The sequence below is a fragment of the Pygocentrus nattereri genome, chromosome 20 (genome assembly GCF_015220715.1).
Source record: "Pygocentrus nattereri isolate fPygNat1 chromosome 20, fPygNat1.pri, whole genome shotgun sequence".
Taxonomy (NCBI): Eukaryota; Metazoa; Chordata; class Actinopteri; order Characiformes; family Serrasalmidae; genus Pygocentrus; species Pygocentrus nattereri.
In genome coordinates, this window is record NC_051230.1 from 27,317,984 (window position 1) to 27,337,996 (window position 20,013).

The 20,013-nt window shown below is 37.2% G+C and overlaps 1 protein-coding gene across 1 annotated transcript; it reads right to left on the reverse strand.

Moving 5' to 3' along the window:
- Nucleotides 1–1,117: 1,117 nt before the first annotated feature.
- Nucleotides 1,118–11,496, reverse strand: LOC108411919 (major histocompatibility complex class I-related gene protein-like). The gene is made up of 3 exons (XM_017683720.1): nucleotides 11,346–11,496; nucleotides 4,056–4,316; nucleotides 1,118–1,553 (listed from the first exon to the last, which is right to left on the reverse strand). The coding sequence occupies exons 1-3, from the start codon at nucleotides 11,404–11,406 to the stop codon at nucleotides 1,252–1,254; spliced, it is 624 nt and encodes a 207-aa protein (XP_017539209.1). The 5' UTR covers nucleotides 11,407–11,496; the 3' UTR covers nucleotides 1,118–1,251.
- Nucleotides 11,497–20,013: the final 8,517 nt, after the last annotated feature.

Below are 20,013 nucleotides of genomic sequence, written 5' to 3' on the forward strand. Positions count from 1 at the left end.
ACCTGTTCTTCTGTCTTCTCTCTGGCAAATCCTTTCAAAACATCACAGCGTGCACCACCCACCTCAGAAACAGCTTCTTCCCCAGGCCATCAGCGCTCTTAACAGCTGACACTTATTGACTCTTTATCTTTTTATTTTTATATTTATTTTTATATTTTATATATAGCATTTGGTATCCTTTTTTCACTACACTAATTTGTAACATCACCTAAGTATTAAATTGCCCCATAGGGAACGCGTCAAGGCGTGTGTTTTTTTTTTTTTCTTCAAAATAAAAAACAAAACAGAAAACGGAAGAGGGAGAGAGAAAAAGATGTTGTAGGGATGAAGAAAAGCTTCTCAAAGTGGTTGAAAGACAGCAGGTTGGTCAGTTTATACGCTTTATTCACCTACGTCACCTTTGTCTACCAAAACGAGACTGTAGGGTACGAAAGTAGCGTTGGACCACTGGGTTCTAGCAAAGCTGTCTCACTGCTGCGTTCCCAAATGCCCTTATTCAAAAATAAAGGAATCTAATAGAGGTCAAACCTTCCATCGTTTCCCCAAAGATCTCGTACTTCACCGTGAATAGATTCACACAATCAGAAGAGATCGCCTTTTCAGTTTAAGATGTATGTTACTGTGCTAGCTAAGGCTAGCCATATTAATATTTCCTTTACATTTTTATTTATTTTGTCCTTTTATTTATTTAATTTTCTGTTTTACCTTATTTATTTTATTCCATACTTTTCGCCTTTTACCTTTTTATTTCATTTATTTCTTCCTTTTATTTATTCTGTCTTCTGTTTTACTGTTTATTTTATTTCCATAATTTACTTTTTTATATAAACTTGGTGTTTTAACCCTCTTTCTTTGTGCTTATATTTTATTATTCTAATTATTAATCTCTATTTTATTGCGTTACATTTTAGCCTGTCCACTTATCAGTTTATTCTGAATTATTTTATTTCTTCTTAATTAAATCCTCATTGCTTGTTTTTTGCTCTTACCATTTAATTTGTATTCTGTTTATAAAGTTCCTTATTTTAGCTTGCCTGTTTAAATATTTGATTTTAATTTTAATTTTTTTCAGTCACTTTAAGTTAAGGGGCGGGGTTTTTGGGGGGGGGGCGCCGATAATATGTTTGCATCCACCTCAGAAAGTATGTAGTTGCACCCCTGGTTAACATTATGATTAGCACCAGATGATTGTTAGAAAGGGAATTAAGAGGTGTGATGGTGGAGGATGTAGTCATGTGGTTTAAGTTGAGTTTAAGTGTTGTTTAAGTGCTCGGACACTTTACCTTTCCTCTCCAGAGTGGCTCTGCCATAATCCACATACTTCTGTAACCACTTAATACAGGTATTTTCCAGAAAGATCTTGTGATTTCTAGCTTTGGGTGTCCCCCATCCTGTTTTTATTATTACAACTTTATCGGTAGCTGCAGTCCAGGTGACAGTGGTCCAATCCAGACTCAGGAAGTCTTCTCCATCATAACCATATTGGCTGTATGCTCTTTTGGTTCCATCATCATGAAGCTCACAGCCACACATCCACTGCCACGTATGAATCCCTGCAAAAACAAATATAAGCCCATCACACTGTAATTTTTCCTTTCACTCTTCAGTTAAACATCAGCAGCACTATAAAAAACATTTAATTTACTTTTGTAATTATCTTTTCATTAATATATACAAATTATGTAATATTTATTTATTTTTATAAAATACATTTCATTTTTGCATCTTTATATATACATTTTTATATGAATACACATTTATTTATTATTTTATATTTTGTAATGTTTATATTTTCATAGTTATATTTTTCATTTGTTTTTTTTTAGAACTGGCTATACATTTTGTTCAGTTTTGTATATTTTCTGTGCCACCTGTTCAAGATTGGAAGCAGAAATGGCATCACAAAAGGCAATTTTGATGTCTTGTCTTTTTACAATCACAGCAGGTTGCACATCAAAAATGATACTCAGCTTCCATTTGTGAAATCACTGCATGGGCTCAGAAACACTTCTGAAAAGCACTGTCTGTGAAAACAGTTGCTACATCCACAAATGCAAGTTAAAACTCTAAAATGCAAATAAGAAACAAGGTTCAGAAATGCTGCCACCTTCTCTGGGCTTAGTTCAGTTAAAAAGGACTTGTGAAGTGGAAAAGTGTTCTGTGGTCCAACGAATCAACATTTACAATAATTTTTGGAAATCATGTCCTCTGGGCTAAAGACTACTCAGCTTCTTATCAGTGAACAGTTCAAAAGCCAGTATTCATGATGGTATAGGTGTGCATTACTGCACATGGCATGGGTGACGTGCACATCTGTGAATGATATGCTGAACGATATATACAACATATGCTGCCATTGTGATGATCTCTTTTTCAGGGAAGGCCTTGATTATTTCAGCAAGACAAAGACAAACCACACTCTACATGTTTTACAGCAGAATTGCTCTGTTTTTAGAAAGTCCTTGTGCTAAATTGGTTCATCTGCAGTCCAGACTTGTCACCACTGAAAACATTTGGCGCATTATAAAATGAAAAATACAACAAAGGAGAACCCGACCTGTTGAGCAGTTGAAATCCAGTATCAAACAAGAACGGGAAGACATTTCACTTTCAAAACTACAGGTGATGAAACACAGTGGTAAACCTGCCATTGTCCCAACTTTTTTGGAAAGTGTTGTTGGCATCAAATTCAAAATGGGCATACATTTTTCAGTTTCAACATTTGATATGATTTCTTTGTAGTATTTTCATGTAAAAATTGGCTTATGTGATTAGCATATCATTGCATTCTATTTTTATTTACATTCTGCACAGCATCTAAACTTTTTTGGAAATAGTATTGTCCTAGTTACTGAAAGGTTTTGCCTAATAACCTGATATTTTGATAATTGGAATCAATTAATTTATGCCCAGGATTGATTACTAGGAATGTGAAAGATGCTAAAATGACTCAACATGCAGCACACTATGTATCAGCTTAGAAAAGGTAATAGAGCCATTTCTGAGGCTTTGGGACTCCTACAGGCCAATTTTGAGGAGGCTTTAGCCCCTCCCACATGGTATTTCACACCCTGAAATAAATGTACATTATTCATTTAAACCATGAATTTATTTTCTACATTCATTATTAAACTCTACCATCGTGTTTGAAATTTCCAAATATAACTGTATTTCCCAATGGCTTACAAAAAACTCCTTTAAGAGCACAGTGACAACTCTTCCAGGAAGTCACAGAAGAACCCTGAATAACATCTAAGGAACATTAGACCTTGCTCACCTCAGATAATGTTAACATTTATTCCACCATTAAAAAGAAACTGGACAAAATAGTACCCATGGGAAAGCTGCAGGGTGAAAACTATTGCTAACCCATAAGGACATAAAGGCTTGTCCTATATTTGCCAAAAAACACTTTGCTGATCCCCAAGCCTTTTGGAAAAATGTTCTGTGGAATGTTTACTTCCTGTGAGACATGGGTCCCATTGCATCTGGTGCTCTTATATCTGCAGCATTACTAAATAAAGCATCATACCATCATGCTACCACCACCATGTTTCATGGCTGGTATTATTTGCTGCCTAACTTTTAATTTAGAGTTTCCATTCTTTTCAGTAGAGTCACTTTCAGTTTCTCAAAGAACTCTGCAGACACACCTCCAAAGTTCAGTCTTAGAAGTTGGTTTGACATTTTTTTGGTTTGACATTGAGTCTTTTATATCTTCGTCCTCATACATATGAGCAAAGATCTCAAATTAAGACTCATCAGTCCATAAAACATAACTCCATACCTCAGATCTCCAGTCTTTGTGTTATAGTGCAAATTTTCTTCTTGTCTTCTTCCTCTTTTCTCTAAGGTCTTCACAGCTTCACAGCTATACATCCTTTTAAACCCATAGTGTTTACACGCACATGAGAGAAATGGGTGAGGCAGCTGAGGTAGATAGCTTGTATTTTATTGCTGTTTTGGCTTGGAATTTCATAAATGAAAGGGTGATTTCTGACTTTTGTACAGTCCTGTACATGCACACACATGCATGTATGTATGCACACACATACCTTTAGTGTGATTGAAGTGCTTCATTGCTGTAGCTAAACTGAATTTGAAGTCCTCCTGATAACGATGTGACCTCTGTGTTACCTCTTTCCAGTGCTCTTTATCTGTATTGTTCTTTATCCACTCTCCCGTTAGGATCACTTCCCTGCTGTTACTGTCATAATAGCCGCCTTGAAGTCCATCCAACTGACCAACAGCAGTGAACTCTGGGAAGCTGGTTCCTGGTGTGACTCCGGTGAAAAAGTAGTCCAGAGAGTGGGTGGCTGTAAAGATAAAAAACTCTTTTAAAATGTTTCTCAGATAACTACAACCATAAATCAAAAAATATCATAAAATTTTGAGTTAACTGAACAAATATCAAGTTGACAGAACAGTTTACATATAGTGGTGCTTGAAAGTTTGTGAACCCTTTAGACTTTTCTATAATTCTGCATAAATATGACCTAAAACATCATCAAGTCCTAAAAGTAGATAAAGAGAACCCAGTTAAACAAATGACAAAAAAATATTATACTTTGTCATTTGTTTATTGAGGAAAATGATCCAATATGAAATATTTGTGAGTGGTAAAAGTGTGTGAACCTGTAGGATTAGCAGTTCATTTGAAGGTGAAATTAGAGCCAGGTGTTTTTAATCAATGGGATGACGATCAGGTGTGAGTGGGCACCCTGTTTTATTTAAAGAACAGGGATCTATCAAGGTCTGCTCTTCACAACACGTTTTTGGAAGTCTATCATGGCCCGAACAAAGGACATTTCTGAGGACCTGTTAATGCTCATCAGGCTGGGAAAGGTTACAAAACCATCTCTAAAGAGTTTGAACTCCACCAGTCCACAGTCAGACAGATTGTGTACAAATGGAGGAAATTCAAGACCATTGTTTCTCTCCCCAGGAGTTGTCGCCCAACAAAGATCACAAGGTCACAAAGGTCACAAAGGACCCCAGGGTAACTTCTAAGCAACTGAATGCCTCTCTCACATTGGCTAATGTTAATGTTCATGAGTCCACCATCAGGAGAACACTGAACAACAATGGTGTGCATGATAGGGTTGCAAGGAGAAAGCCACTGCTCTCCAAAAAGAACATTGCTGCTCATCTGCAGTTTGCTAAAGATCACGTGGACAAGCCACAAGGCTATTGGAAGAATGTTTTGTGGACAGATGAGACCAAAATAGAACTTTTTGGTTTAAATGAAAAGTGTTATGTTTGGAGAAAGGAAAACACTGCATTCCTGCATAAGAACCTTATCCCATCTGTGAAACATGGTGGTGGTAGCATCATGGTTTGGGCCTGTTTTGCTGCATCTGAGCCAGGATGGCTTGCCATCATTGATGTAGCAATGAATTCTGAATTATATCAGAGAGTTCTAAAGGAAAATGGCAGGAAATCTGTCCATGAACTGAATCTCAAGAGGTCGGTCGGTCATGGAGCAAGACAATGACCCTAAGCACACACGTTGTTCCTCCAAAGAATGGTTAAAGAAGAATAAAGTTAATGTTTTGGAATGGCCAAGTCAAAGTCTTGACCTTAATCCCATTGAAATGTTGTGGAAGGACCTGAAGCGAGCAGTTAATGTGAGGAAACCCACCAACATCCCAGAGTTGAAGCAGTTCTGTACAGATGAATGGGCTAAAATTCCTCCAAGCCGGTGTGCAGGACTGATCAACAGTCGCCGGAAATGTTTCGTTGCAGTTATTGCTGCACAGGGGCTCACAAATATGTAATATTGGATCGTTTTCATCAATAAATAAATGACCAAGTATAATATTTTTGTGTCATTTGTTTAACTGGGTTCTCTTTATCTACTTTTAGGACTTGTGTGAAAATCTGATGATGTTTTAGGTCATATTTATGCAGAAATATAGAAAATTCTAAAGGGTTCACAAACTTACAAGCACCACTCTACTTAGATGTTCAGTTAATTCAAAGTTTTATGGCAACTCAGTAACTAACTTTAAGTTAATACACTGTTTTCTGTTTACTGTGTCTGGATATGCAGACACTCAAATGCTATTTTAACTTTTACATATGGACCATTATGGGCAGGTTTGAGATTTTATCATTTCATTGCACAAACAATCATGGTGTAAACAGAGCACACAAAGACTTTGTCATAGTTCTTGCTCCTGTGACTTTGAGCAGAGGAAAAGTGCTGATTTTAATGCAGCAAGTTCCATTGATGACTCTCTTGATTAAAAAAGTTATTTACAGTATGTAATACTAGGAGGATCAGAAGAGTCGGGACATTTGCAACCACTGGTGACTTTTTCCCCTGGAATTTTGGGGTTCTTTTCAGTGCTTTGATTTAGCTGATAAATCGCTGTGTCTGAGCTCGAATATCTGAGCTGTTTAAATGAAGCATTAATTTTACTGAATCACTGCCTGACTAAGCGGAAACAGATCTCACTTGGATTTCGGCAGTGGAACACAATGAGCCTGGAGTGAACTGTTTGGCTACATTAAAGGAGGCTAATTCAAATAAGCACTTTTACATGAAGGGTCTGGAATTGATTCCCTGGCCAGGCAAAAAGGGTCCTTTTCATGTTCTCTGGGTACTCCAGTTTCTTCTCACAGCCCAAAAAATATAATCAGGCCAATTGGGGATGCTAAATTACCCCTAGGTGTCAGAGTGTGTGTGTGTGTGTGTGTGATTGCATATGCATGTGTGCGTGTCCTGTGATGGAATGGCGACCTGTCCAGGGTGTCTCCTGCCTTGCACCCAATGACTGCTGGGAAAGTTTCCTGCAATTCCCCTCAGCGACCCAAAAGGATAAGCAGCTTAGATGTCGTGTGTCTACATTTATGCTTTTTTAATGAAACATCATTTTAATTAAATCTGGGTGCTAAAACAGCTTAAATGGGTCACTGATGAGCGATACAGAACAACAGTATCCTTTTAACCAGCACAAAAGAGCTTTTCTGTCATTTCTGTGCAAATTTAAAATGTTTTTAAGCTGCAAAAATGTCTTATTACCAGAGTGTGTCCTAAACAAATGCGTCTATCTTAAAGCTTGATGCAGATTTAATACGTTTCTTTCTGCTGTGGATGGTACAACTTGCTTGCCTGCACATGGAAATAAATGCAGGAAATAGCAGCTAGCTAGCTAGAGAACTAATAAAGTTGTACCTTCTCGCTACTTTTTAAAATTATTTTACATCTATTTCTTATTTTAAATGAATTTTTCTTAAAAAATATTTCATTCCTGTCTGTCTGACTGTCAGAAAAATGGTACAGTTCAGATACATTTTTTGGTCATCAAGGTACAAACAATGGCCTGTATTCATGAAACATCTCAGAGTAGGAGCTGATCTAGCATCAAGTCCAGTCAGAAAGATCATTGGAGATAATAGAGAAATATGATTAATATCAGCTCCTACTGTGAGATGTTTCACGAGTGTAAATGTAACCTCAAACACACAACATGATCTTTCATTTCTTGCTGTGTACCTTAAATCGCCTTTTCCTAGGTAAAAGGTATATAGTTGTAGTATTTCACAACCAAATGTTTTAAAACAGAACTATAAAATACAAATACTGTTTCTTGAAAAGTTGATTTTACTTTTTGTAAAATACAATAAAAATAAGACTTTTTATTTGTTAGTCAGTTTTTGAGCCTTTATTTAACTGACAAAAGTACAAAAAAAAACTTTTAATTTTTGGGCTCACCAGCACAGGATATCATGATTGGTATAACAGGAGAATCCACTAAAGGATCAGTCTTTGCAAGTAAAGATGAGTTGTAGCTTTGTGCCAAACATCATAAGAGAATTGTCAAAAAGTTCAAAAAAAGCTTTATTCAATGCAAGATTGCAAGTGATTTTCTAAATAATTTCTCCAGTCCATGTCGGGCAAGGCTGGAAACCACTGTTGTATGTCCATGACCTTTGAGAACTCTGTTTGTTTTCTTTTTTTATAAGCAAAAGATGCAAAAACCAACATCTGTTATGGTGCAACAGTGCCCACGGCATGGGTAACTTACAAATGTGTGAAGGTGTCATTGACGCTAAGGCCTATATTGAGATTTTAGAGAGACATTTGCTGCCGTAAAGATGATTTCTTTTCTTGGGAGGTCCTTGGGTATTTCAGCAAGACAGTGTCAGGCCTCACATGAAAACATTGGGCATATTTTCTTTGTTCTTTTGTCAGTTAAACAAAAGTTCAATAGAATTAGAAAATTACAGATTCTTGCTTTTATTACATTTTATAAAATGTCCCAATTATTCCGGAAATGGGGTTTGTAAAAAGGCCGGAGTCAGGACAGGGTGTGCGGAGTCAATGCAACTTAATAAAAAGTAATTAAAACTGAATACGCTACAATCATGTTCCCTAACTAAAGGTACTGTAGACGTAACCCTGAAGGTTTAATGCCTTTTATCCTGAAAGTGTAGCTCTAATAGTGATTCATATTAATATTAAACTGCTGAAATCTTCATCATTATCAGTCATTAGATATTAATTGTCACTTTGAACAATAGGTTAATTTAGCGATATCATGCAGCCCTGGGTCATTAAGTTACAGGCCCAGGGCACCAACATTACTCTTTTTTGCTAATGTTTATTTTTCATAGCATTGGTTGCATGGGGTTCTTGCAGCACCATGATGGAAGCATATTAACCATTATCTTGTTTGATTCTTGAAACAGTGTTTTTGGATGTCCCAACCAAGCTGCATAGCGGGTTGTGGTATGCAAAACTAGGACAGTTGGACAGTTTAAGTAGTTCTTGAAACAAATCTTTTGAAGTAAATATTTGTGTTACAAGAAGCTTCCTTAGAAAAATTAACAAATAGAAATTCATTGTATGCATAATTTCTTCTCTACTACTGTAATACTAATAGTTTATACAAAATCCTATTGTTTAGAGATGAAATTGGAGAGAAACATATTGACTCTGTTTTCTTTGCAATGCAAAGAACATAACTTTATTTACTATCCAAAATGATCATTCAACCTGCACTGTTCTGAGTTTTTATACGAGATGTTGATGATGAAAAAATAGTTGCAGGTCTGAAATAATTAAGTTTGCTTATTTATTCCTATATATTGTGATACGACCCTGCCTTTATCCATCCATATATGTATATAAGTTTATACAAAACAGGAATACATATGAGACAAAAATGCAGAACTTTATCTCAGAACTATCTGAAACAATTTCATGACCATTTCATGTAATAACTTGTGAGGGAGCTTTTTGAGGTGAAATGGTTGCAGGATGACAGCTGTAATGTGAAAACTGAACGTCAGTTTAAAATGAAATGTTCTTGTCAGAGGTTATGCAAAATGTTTACAACAGGCGAATGTGTGCTACATCTTTTTGATAAAGATTTTGTAACGATTCTATAGATTTCAGGATAAAAAGACTTTTCATTAGTTCCATACAGTGTGTTGTTTGACTGCTTCAAGGTTTTGCTTCATGCATTGTTAGCTGGTTATTCTGAGTTTTGTAGTTTTTAAATCAATGATCATTATGAGTGTATAGGTTATGATTATTATGAATGTAATTATGAAATGAGTAAAGCCAGCTTAGGGTTTTCTTACTGCTGCTTTCTCGTTGCTCTTACACTTTTCCTACCACATTCCTTTCCCTTTGAAAGACTGAGCAACTGCTGCCTTGTGCAGCCCTGAGGAAATATTCACAAACAAGACTAGGCAAGCTTAGTTTTGCCAGTGTTCAAGGCTGCACGCTGTCTCCTCTGCAACTTTTTGTAAATAACTATAGGGGTGTAGCAGCTATTGTAAAAGTGAGGGAGACAGTTGTCAGTACATGACACCCTTCAAACCCAACACCCCACACTTGAAGGTTCACTAATACTATTAACCCTAAAGTTCCCAAAAATGGACACTGTGTACAATGTACATTAAAATTTAAATTAAGAAATTGTATTTTTGTAATTTGATACCTGCAATGTTTCAAAAAAGCTGGGACAGGGACTACAAAAGACATCTGACAACTAATCAGGTTATTTGGCAACAGATTATTAACATGTTTGGGTATAAACCAGTCTTTCACAGATTGGTGAACCCCTTCACATCTTTACTTCTGAATGAATGCACGGGCAAGTGCAACAATTTAAGAATAAAGTTTCTCAATGTAAAACAGCAAAGAACTCTACGGTACATGATATCATTAAAGCATGCCGAGAATCAGAAATGTATGTACAGAAGGGACAATACTGAAAACCAATAATGGATGGCCATGATTTTCATGGCCCTCAAGCAGCACTGCATTAAAAACAGATATGATTCTGTAGTGGAAATCACTGCATGGGCTCAGGAACACCTCTGAAAACCATTGTCTGTAAACCCAGTTCATCACCGCATCCACAATTGCAGGTTAAAACTTTACCATGCAAAGAACAAACCATGAATAAACATGATCCAGAAATGCTGCCACCTTCTCAGGGCTTGAGATAGAAAGGCAGTGCAAAAATGTTCTGTGGTCTGATGAATAAAATTGAAATTTCTTTTTGGAAATTATGGATGCCGCATTCTCTGGGCTAAAGAGGAGAGGGATCATTGCAACACATGCAGCCCATTTTTGTTGCATTTTGATATTGACCATAGGGGTGGACGATATGGAAAATATCACTTACTGGGGAAAATATTTCACACAATGCTAAAAGACATAATCCATTTCTCAATGTTTTGACACATGTAATTGTACCAAAATCTGTTGCACTTAGATTTTTAAAACGGTGTCTACTCTGTACACCCTATCCTGACTCCAATATTTAATTTTATTGTAAAAAAAAAAAAAAAAGGAACATAACACCACTGTTGTACCTTAGAGGGTCCATTTACACTTTTTTTTTTTATCTTGATGAACAAAACTATTCCTGCTCAGTAACATTTTGACTAACAGTGTTGATGTAATATACTTCATTCAGGTGGAATCAGTGTACACATCTGAATCAAGTATATTTAAAAACACATTTTTCAGTGTTTTTCAGGAACTGGTCAAATCTGTAACACTGACCATAAAATTCAGTGTTTTGAGCATATAACCCAATCACTAATGTTTTTGTAATCACTCAAATCACTATTGTTAGCAGGACAGTTTTTTGCCAACTATACTTTAGTCTTAATATTCTTAATAACGTAATAGTGTTTTTTCCACATTGTAGCAAATGTGCAAAATGGCACAATTACCAGCTCTTACTCTCCCATTTTAAAGTCGAGTCTGTATGAATATACTCTGTTATCTGTGATATGTACATTATTAAGCCCAGAGCTTCGTACAAATGTAATTTCCAGACAAAGAAACTACTGGAGTGCAGCGTTAGCCTGACCTGCTGAAGCGAGATGAAGAGTGAAGATATGGAGCAGTAGGGACTTCATGATGTGTACCATCTCTCACTGCAGACTGGAACCATAATGAGCAAAACTAACTCTTTAATATGGGCAAAATGATCAGTTGACGTCTTCAAACTCTTGGAGATCTTTCTGCTTTCTGCTCTGGAGACTCGGCAGGGGAGTTTGCTCACAGTAGAAATCTGAGAATTAGGCAGTCTAGAGCTCTGACCAATAGCTGCTAAGTGGCGAGCCAATGAGGAAGTTGAGCTTGAAAGTAAAACTGCAAGGGTTGCTTTCATATCTCTGATCCAGCTCCTGCAGCCCGAGTCGGACTGCAGCTGCCCAGATAACTGACCACAATGGTTAGCTTATATAGCCAGCTATAACTCCATAATGCAGTAACATACTCCTGAAATCAGTGGTGCATCAAACTTCCCAGACCTGATTTACTGTGTCAGCAGTTTGTGTGAAAGTAAGTGAAATACAGATATTTTTACATTACATAAGATTATTTTATTTTAAAAAAATTACGTTAGGTGGTCAAACGCTGACACAGTAAAACCCATGAAATCAGGCTAATTAATTTACCTGATCTGTGAAATGTGTCAAGGAGATTGTTTATTTATTGATAAGCTTTTGCATTATGAAGGTGAAAAACAGGAGGTTTTGAGTTTGCACAACTATTTCAGCCATACATACCACCAATAATGCTATATTTGTTGGCAAAATTTATTGATTTTATACAGTTCTAAGCCCTCATATGTTGAAAAAGAAGCCCCCCATCTGGGGAACGAGGCCCCCTCTACCTGGAAAAGGAAATCCCCTACCAGGAAATGAAGATTGATATTAAATACAGTCTGCACAGTCAAATACCTGCTTCTCCTCTCAGTTAATATTCATCTAACATCAGCAGGCCTGTCTGATCTCCGTCTAACATTCATCTTACATCAGCAGGTGAGTCTAAACTTGGTCAAATATTCAATATTATCTGTGTGGTCAGCTGTCTTACAGACCTAGACTTTAAACTTTCACTCTGATAAATATCTGAATGAATTTATGACAGTTGGTGATGGAGTCATTTACTGCAAATATAAAATGATTTTGTGTTGTGATTTGCAATCCTTGTATATCTAAAATCACTGTATATCTAAAATATTTGGACAAAAAAGAAAGCTTTGTTCTAAAACATTAATTAAATGCATTAACTTAATATCAGTAGCTTGTTGTGTGATTAAAATAATGACTATTTAAAGTAATTTAATTTCAAATAACTTAAGAAAATGAATTTTAAATTGAAAAGAAAAAAATTGTTGGAAAAGCAAAATCTTTCACTATATATGAAGGCAAAATGATTTTTGTCCAGCAGCTGTCTGTATTATTTATTAGTTTAATGAGTGAATGACTGTGTTTCTCTGCTTGGTGAGTGAGTGAGTGAATGTGTGTCTCTCATTGGTGAGTGAATGACTGTGTTTCTCTGATTGGTGAGTGAATGACTGTGGTTCTCTGATTGGTGAGTGAGTGACTATGGTTCTCTGATTGGTGAGTGAATGACTGTGTTTCTCTGATTGGTGAGTGAATGACTGTGGTTCTCTGATTGGTGAGTGAGTGACTATGGTTCTCTGATTGGTGAGTGAGTGACTATGGTTCTCTGATTGGTGAGTGAATGACTGTATTTCTCTGATTGGTGAGTGAATGACTGTGGTTCTCTGATTGGTGAGTGAGTGACTATGGTTCTCTGATTGGTGAGTGAATGACTGTGGTTCTCTGATTGGTGAGTGAATGACTGTGGTTCTCTGATTGGTGAGTGAATGACTGTGTTTCTCTGATTGGTGAGTGAATGACTGTGGTTCTCTGATTGGTGAGTGAATGACTGTGTTTCTCTGATTGGTGAGTGAATGACTGTGGTTCTCTGATTGGTGAGTGAGTGACTGTGTTTCTCTGATTGGTGAGTGAATGACTGTGTTTCTCTGATTGGTGAGTGAGTGACTGTGTTTCTCTGATTGGTGAGTGAATGACTGTAATAAAAGGCTTTATTACATATTAGTTAAATTCAGAGAAACTAGTGAGGTCACACTTTATAGTAACTGTCTCTGGTAACTGTGTAGTTACTATTAATGATTTGGGCACTGTTACAGATGGATAACAAGTACACCCTGTGTAATTACATCAGTGTATCTTACTAGTTGTAACAGCCTGTTCTCTCTCATGTAATTACACAAGGATAATAACATAAATGTAAATACATTTGTAATCTGGAACAGCATTTTTTATTTCAGACTTTTTTTTCCACCAGTAAAAGGAACATTACTTAAAAAAAACATTACTTACACTGTATCTGCCAGCTTCCCTAACATTTAGCAAGCATTTTTGTTGATAGTACAGTGACACTGTAACCAGTTTCAGCTTTAAACCATTCTCTAATGTAAAAGTACAGAAGACGCTTTACACTTCCCCCAAAGCAACGTCTATATTACCACTTCATTATTACACTGGAAATGCCCACCTAATTTAAAGTGTAATTTTAATCCATCCATCCATCCTCCACCGCTTATCCGAATCCGGGTCACGGGGGCAGCAGCCTAAGCAAAGAGGCCCAGGCCTCCCTCTCCTCCGCCATCTCCTCCAGCTCTTCCGGAGGGATGCCAAGGTGTTCCCAAGACAGTTGAGAGATATAATGCCTCCAACGTGTCCTGGGTCTTCCCCGGGGTTTGTAGTTGTTATAAAGGTACGTTGTAATTACAGAATGGTATTAATCACTGTGATGTGATTAGGTTACCAACACATGCAAATGTATGTAAAACACACTTCCTTTACCTGCTGGAAAAGACTTCTGATCTGTTGTGTATCCAAAAGATACACTTGTGTAATAACATGAGGCAAAACTGAAGTTGATATACGTGTAATTACACAGCCTGTGCAGCTGTAATCTATCTTTAACAAAGACTAAATCATTAGTGTTTACAGGGTTGTTGCATACGATATTTATGTGTAACTACACAGTTATTAGAAACACTGTCAGGAGATTGTGAGTTCGATCCCTGGTAATGCTACAGCCATCCACAGCTGGGAGTCCAAGAAAGCACAATTGGCCTCGCTCTCTCTGGGTGGGTAGGATGGCCCGCCCTCTCCCCTTATCACTAAACGCGTATCAGAACTGGTGGTTGGTGCTTTCCTCCGAGCATGTTTGGCTGTCCAATGACGTTTTGTTACTGACGTTGTGTTAGTCAAAAAGAAGTGGTGGTTGGTTTCACAGGTCTTGGAGGAAGCCTGTGTTAGCCTTCACTCTCCTAGCATTGGTAGTATTGTGTGATTGGGGGGCAGTCCTAATTAGTGGGTGGAATTGGAGACAACTGAATTGGGGAGAAAACTGGGTAAAAATGCAAAAACAAAATGTAATTTAAAAAAATCATAATATAGTTCGATTTTCCCTCAGAGGCCTGTAATATTCTGAGCTACCGATATCCAGTCAATATGCATGGCCTACATTAGTAATCACGCTGTAGGTCTTGACATGATACATGTAGTACATTGTAGAAGGCCATTCTTAAAAATATGCTTAAAAATGGCTTTGTAGTGTCTTTCTTCATTTGTAAACATGATCCTGAGTGACATATAAAAATAACATCAATCAGCAATAAAAAACTGTATTAGTGTTACATTTTCAAAACACATAGCATTAGGAATATTAGAAACTCTCTATATAAAAAGAAATGCATCACTTTTTAATTTTGGTCTTGGCACATTGGGGCCAGACTAATAAAACTCGGTAGTTTTGTCTAGTAAGAAAGATGTTTTTTCATTAATAAAAAGCCATTTTCACGTTTGTGAAATTAAATCTTTTGTAATTCATTGCAAAATGAAAAACAGGACTGAAACCTAAAATAAAGTGGAATAAAGTCAAACGTAATTAGAAGGTCATATTCCTCTCACTTGGATTAAAAATTAAACCTACTTCAAACACCCAGGAGGAGGATTCATTACACACCGAATTTGATGCTTTTTTAAGTTGAAATTGTGTATTGTATTTTTTACTTTTAAACTCTGCTAAAGCAGCTCATCACTGTTTCTTTTTCTCCAGTCTCAGGACTAAAAACTGGTGAAATGTGTAAAAGGATTTGCAAAGGATAACAAACCCAGTCCTAGTGCGACTCCTAGTGGCTCTATCGACCTTCAATTTTGTAGGTGTTTTAGTTTAACAAGGTTACACATAACAAAGTCATGGGTGTTAGTGGGTTTGAAAGAGCTACTGCAGTTATAACATCCACTTAGTTTTCAAAAAGGAAACAAAATGTCACATTAAACTCGGATCAGCCCAATACACTCTAACACACCACAGGACATTTTTCCACGTCACCTCAGTCCATGTTAAATGAGCTCAAGCCCAGAGAAAGTGGCAGCATTTCTAAATCATTTATATTTGGTTTCTTCTTTGCATGCCAAAGACAATAATTTTCATAATTTTCATAATTCAATAATAATTCATAATCCTGAGTCCATGCAGTGATTTCTGTTTTAATGCAGTGCTGCCTGAGGGCCCAAGATAGTATTGGTTTTTAGCCTTGTCCCTTGCATACAGAGATTTCTCTGAATTTTCAGAAATTTTTAATGATATTATGTGCTGTAAATGATGAAACCCCCAAGGTCTTTGTTATTTTACATTGATAAAAGTTCTTGAATTTTTTTTGTCTAGAAAGAAATAAATTTTTATTAATAAAATACCATTTTCACATGTCTAAATTTAGTTCCTTTGGAATTCATTCCACATTGCAAAAACAAATAAAAGTGAAACATGTAATTAAATTTAAATCAAATTTCTCTTCAGTCATTTGGATTAAAGATAAACCTACTTCAAAAAACCAGGAGGACGATTCATTACTCACTGAATTTGACGCTGTTTTAAGGTGAAAGTGTCTGAAACTCTGAGATGAATGGTATAGTGTAGGGTGCTTGCCCTGGTCAGGGATTGAACCCCAGTCTACAGCATAGAAGGCAAAGGTGTTAACCACTACACTAGCCAACCATACCTTCATCTGTAACACCTAAATTTGCATTTCTTAAAACAAACATTTAAGGCAATGAGAAATCCTCCTCTTGTGGTCCTACAACCGCAATTAGAAGGTTTGTGGTGCTGCTTCATCCAAACAGACCAAACTGTGCCTTTTAAATGTGTTGGCTAATCAACTGAAGTGGGTGAACATACGTAACTTGTTGATCACTTGCATGTGTAACTTAACCTGTGAAAACATTGTAGAAAATATAATTAATTCCACATCAGCTTCTCACAGTCAGATTCCCATCAGAACAGTTCAGGTGTTATGTTTTTGTGTGTTATGATATGAATCAATACTGTCATACTTATATCAAGGCCACAATTTTTCCTGGTGATGTGTTTCATGGATGCACCCCATTTTTTCTCTCTCTCCAGTCTCTCCTTAGGTGTCTTTGTTTCAGAAGGACTCTTCTTTTGTCAGTGGTGTGTCATGCTACAGGTTTCTTCCCCAAAGCAGTGATGATCTCCTGGCAGAAGAATGGAGAGGATCTGCATGAGGACGTGGAGCTACCTAACCAGGTAAGACACTACCTAACCAGGATGGAACCTTCCAAAAGAGGAGCGTTCTGATTGTCTCACTTGAGGAGCTGAACAAACACCACTACACCTGCATCATAAAGCATAGCAGCCTGGAGAAGAAGTCATTCTGTTCAACTCTTTTTACTGTAGGTTTTTAATTACATACATTTTAAAGCAATAATTCCATTCTAATGCAACATACACGTCTGAAGTTGATATTTATTGATCTCTATTTCAGAGTCCAGACCTGTCAGCCCTGGTTCAGGTACTTCAGCAGTTTTACATTTTTGTGCTCATCTTTTATTATTTAATGCTCTTTCATGTCTCAGATCGCACAATCTGACCGAGTCTCCTTATCAACCACCTCCAGCACTGCATCTGAATAAAGCTCTGGGGTAATATATCACACTGATGAAACACTGCTGTATGATCTGTATGCCACTGTACTTTATTAACCATACACTGCTTGAGAGTCAGTGTCACTTCAGTACTTTAATACTGCACCCGAAGGATTTCATTGATAACAGTCTTCATGCATTTCTCTACCGTTATATGCAAACATTTGTGCATATAAAACTATGTAAAGCATAAAGTTATGTTTTATATTTTATGTTTCATGTTAAATAATCATCAGTCATGTACTAAAAGTTGCCTAAAAATGTCATATTGAAGCATGTTCTCTGTAGAGTGTGTTACCATCTTTTTAAATTAGAAAATGAACAAAACATGCCAATCGAGTGGGGGCATTCAAACTTTGTCAAGATGAGTCAAAATGTCGACTTATTGTATTCATTCAGTGATTCACTGAATTTACTGTATATGTAGATGTTTTATAAGCAAATGTGTAAAGATGTAAATATGTAGAAATATGGAAATAGTTCTATTTCCATTTTATTTTCTATGTAAAATATAGAAACAGTGACAGATATGAACACTTATAACTGCCAGCTTGCATTTCTGCTACTACTGACTACAGTGGCTATTCTATTCTATTCTTGAAGGCACCACATTGAGACATGCAAACTCATTAACAGCAATTAGTGAAGTGAAACTAAAGCAAATATCAGTGAAACATGAAACATTCCATAAAACACTAACATGAAAGTGAAGCATTGTGGTGCACTTTGAGAATAAATTACCAGTACAAGTCATGTAGTGGTCACTTTGCTCAAAAGGCCTTTTGAAAATTCTAGATGTCACTGACTGTGAACACAAGCCCCAGATATGTGGTTCTAGCATGACACTAATATCAGCAAAACTTGGTATCAGCTTTATTTTCCACTTTTAAACTCAGCTAAAGCAGCTCATCTCATTTTTTTTCTCCAGTATCAGGACTAAAAACTGGTGAAATGTGTAAAAGGATTTGCAGAGGATAACAAATCCAGTGCTAGGGCAACTCTTTACCAACAAAGGTCACAGATAACAAAGTCATGGGTGTTAATGGGTTTGCAAGAGCTTCTGACACATTATCACCATGTCAGTATCACTGCAGTGCTCAGATTGATCCACCACCCAAATTATACCTGCTCTGTGGAGGTCCTGGATATTGAAGAACAGGGTAACAAAGTACACAGAAAATCAGATGGACAACAGTCTGCAATTGTAGAACTACAATGTCTTCTTATATGGTAAGAGGAACTGATAAAATACTTTTTTTTAAAATACCAAATGTATTTATGATGTGATGATACATCTTAAAAGATATACAGAAAAATACTGACTGCATAATATTACACCTGCATTACAGGCGTGGTTATCTCTCACGTGCTGCTCAAATCACAGAGATGAGGATGAGGAGTGAACTCTCTTCACTTGCTCAGATAAAGGCAGCAGCACAGGTAGTGGTCATGATGAAAGAGCATCTGCAGCTGTAAGATAAGATAGACTATTATCCCACTGGAGGAAATTTGCATTGTTACAGCAGAATACACAGTAAGTAGATAAAAAGCAGTAAGTACACAAAGATGTGCATCATGCAAAACACAAAATATAAGATGTACTATAGAAATAAATAAATAACCAAGCAAGGTGTCTGTTAGCACAAAAATATAAAAAATAAAAATTGAAGTAATAAAAGGGCGGCAATGTGGCGCGGTGGGTAGCGCTGTTGCCTCACAGTGAGGAGGGCCTGGGTTCGATTCCCCAACCGGGTGACCGGGGTCCTCTCTGTGTGGAGTTTGCATGTTCTTGCCATGATTGGCCTGTTCGTGTTTTGGTTTAGTCCATGTGCGTTTGTTTTGGTATCTATAGTCCTGCCCCTCGTTTTGTAACTCCGCCCCTGATTATTTTCACCTGTCCCTCGTTTTCCCTGTATACTTAAGCCCTGTGTTTGCCAGTCTTTGTTTGATGTCTCGGTCTCCGTTTGTTGTGTTGATTCTGGTTTTTGTCATGTCTGTCCCCCGATCTGTCCGTGTTGGCTATATGAACCTGGACTGTTTTGACCACGACCCTGGATTTGCCACTATTATATCTCGCTTATCTCAGCACATGCATCCGCCTCCTCGCTCCCCGTTACAGTTCTCCCCATGTCTGCATGGGTTTCCTCCGGGTTCTCCGGTTTCCTCCTAATGTCCAAAGATATGCAGTCAGGCCAATTGGACATGCTAAATTGCCCCTGGGTGCGAGTGTCTGTCTGTCTGTCTGCAAAGGACTGGCGACCTGTCTAGGGTGTATCCTGCCTTCCGCCCGATGACCGCTGGGATAGGCTCCAGCACCTGCTAACTGCTAAACACTAATAACAGCAGGCGACAAATTTTGAACTCACTTCCACTGCAAACTAAACCATGTCTCAAGTTTCTCCAGAGGGAAATGACTTCTTCTCCACCACAGCCTTACACTCAAATATTGTCAGGAGTGGTGAGTTGAGCGCAGGGCTGGAAAAGCTAGTTGTGTTTCTGGAGGAATCAATGTAAATAAACAGCCAGAATAAAATGAAGATTAACTGAAGTGTAAACATTAAACAGCAGAATTTACATACCAGGTACAGGTAACAGGTAAACTGTTCTGTGAGGGAGACGTTTGGTAAATCAGCAGCTGCAGCACTGTTCAGGTCTACTTTCAGTTCTGAAATCCACCTGGAGAGTTCACCTGATCCT

Coding starts and splice junctions, on each gene's coding strand:
- LOC108411919 (XM_017683720.1), bottom strand. CDS start 11,406: ATGGTACACATCATGAAGTCCCTACTGCTCCATATCTTCACTCTTCAT. Junction 4,317..11,345: donor TCTTCATCTCGCTTCAGCAG/GTCAGGCTAACG, acceptor TTATCTTTACAG/CCACCCACTCTCTGGACTAC. Junction 1,554..4,055: donor GCACTTCAATCACACTAAAG/GTATGTGTGTGC, acceptor TTGTTTTTGCAG/GGATTCATACGTGGCAGTGG.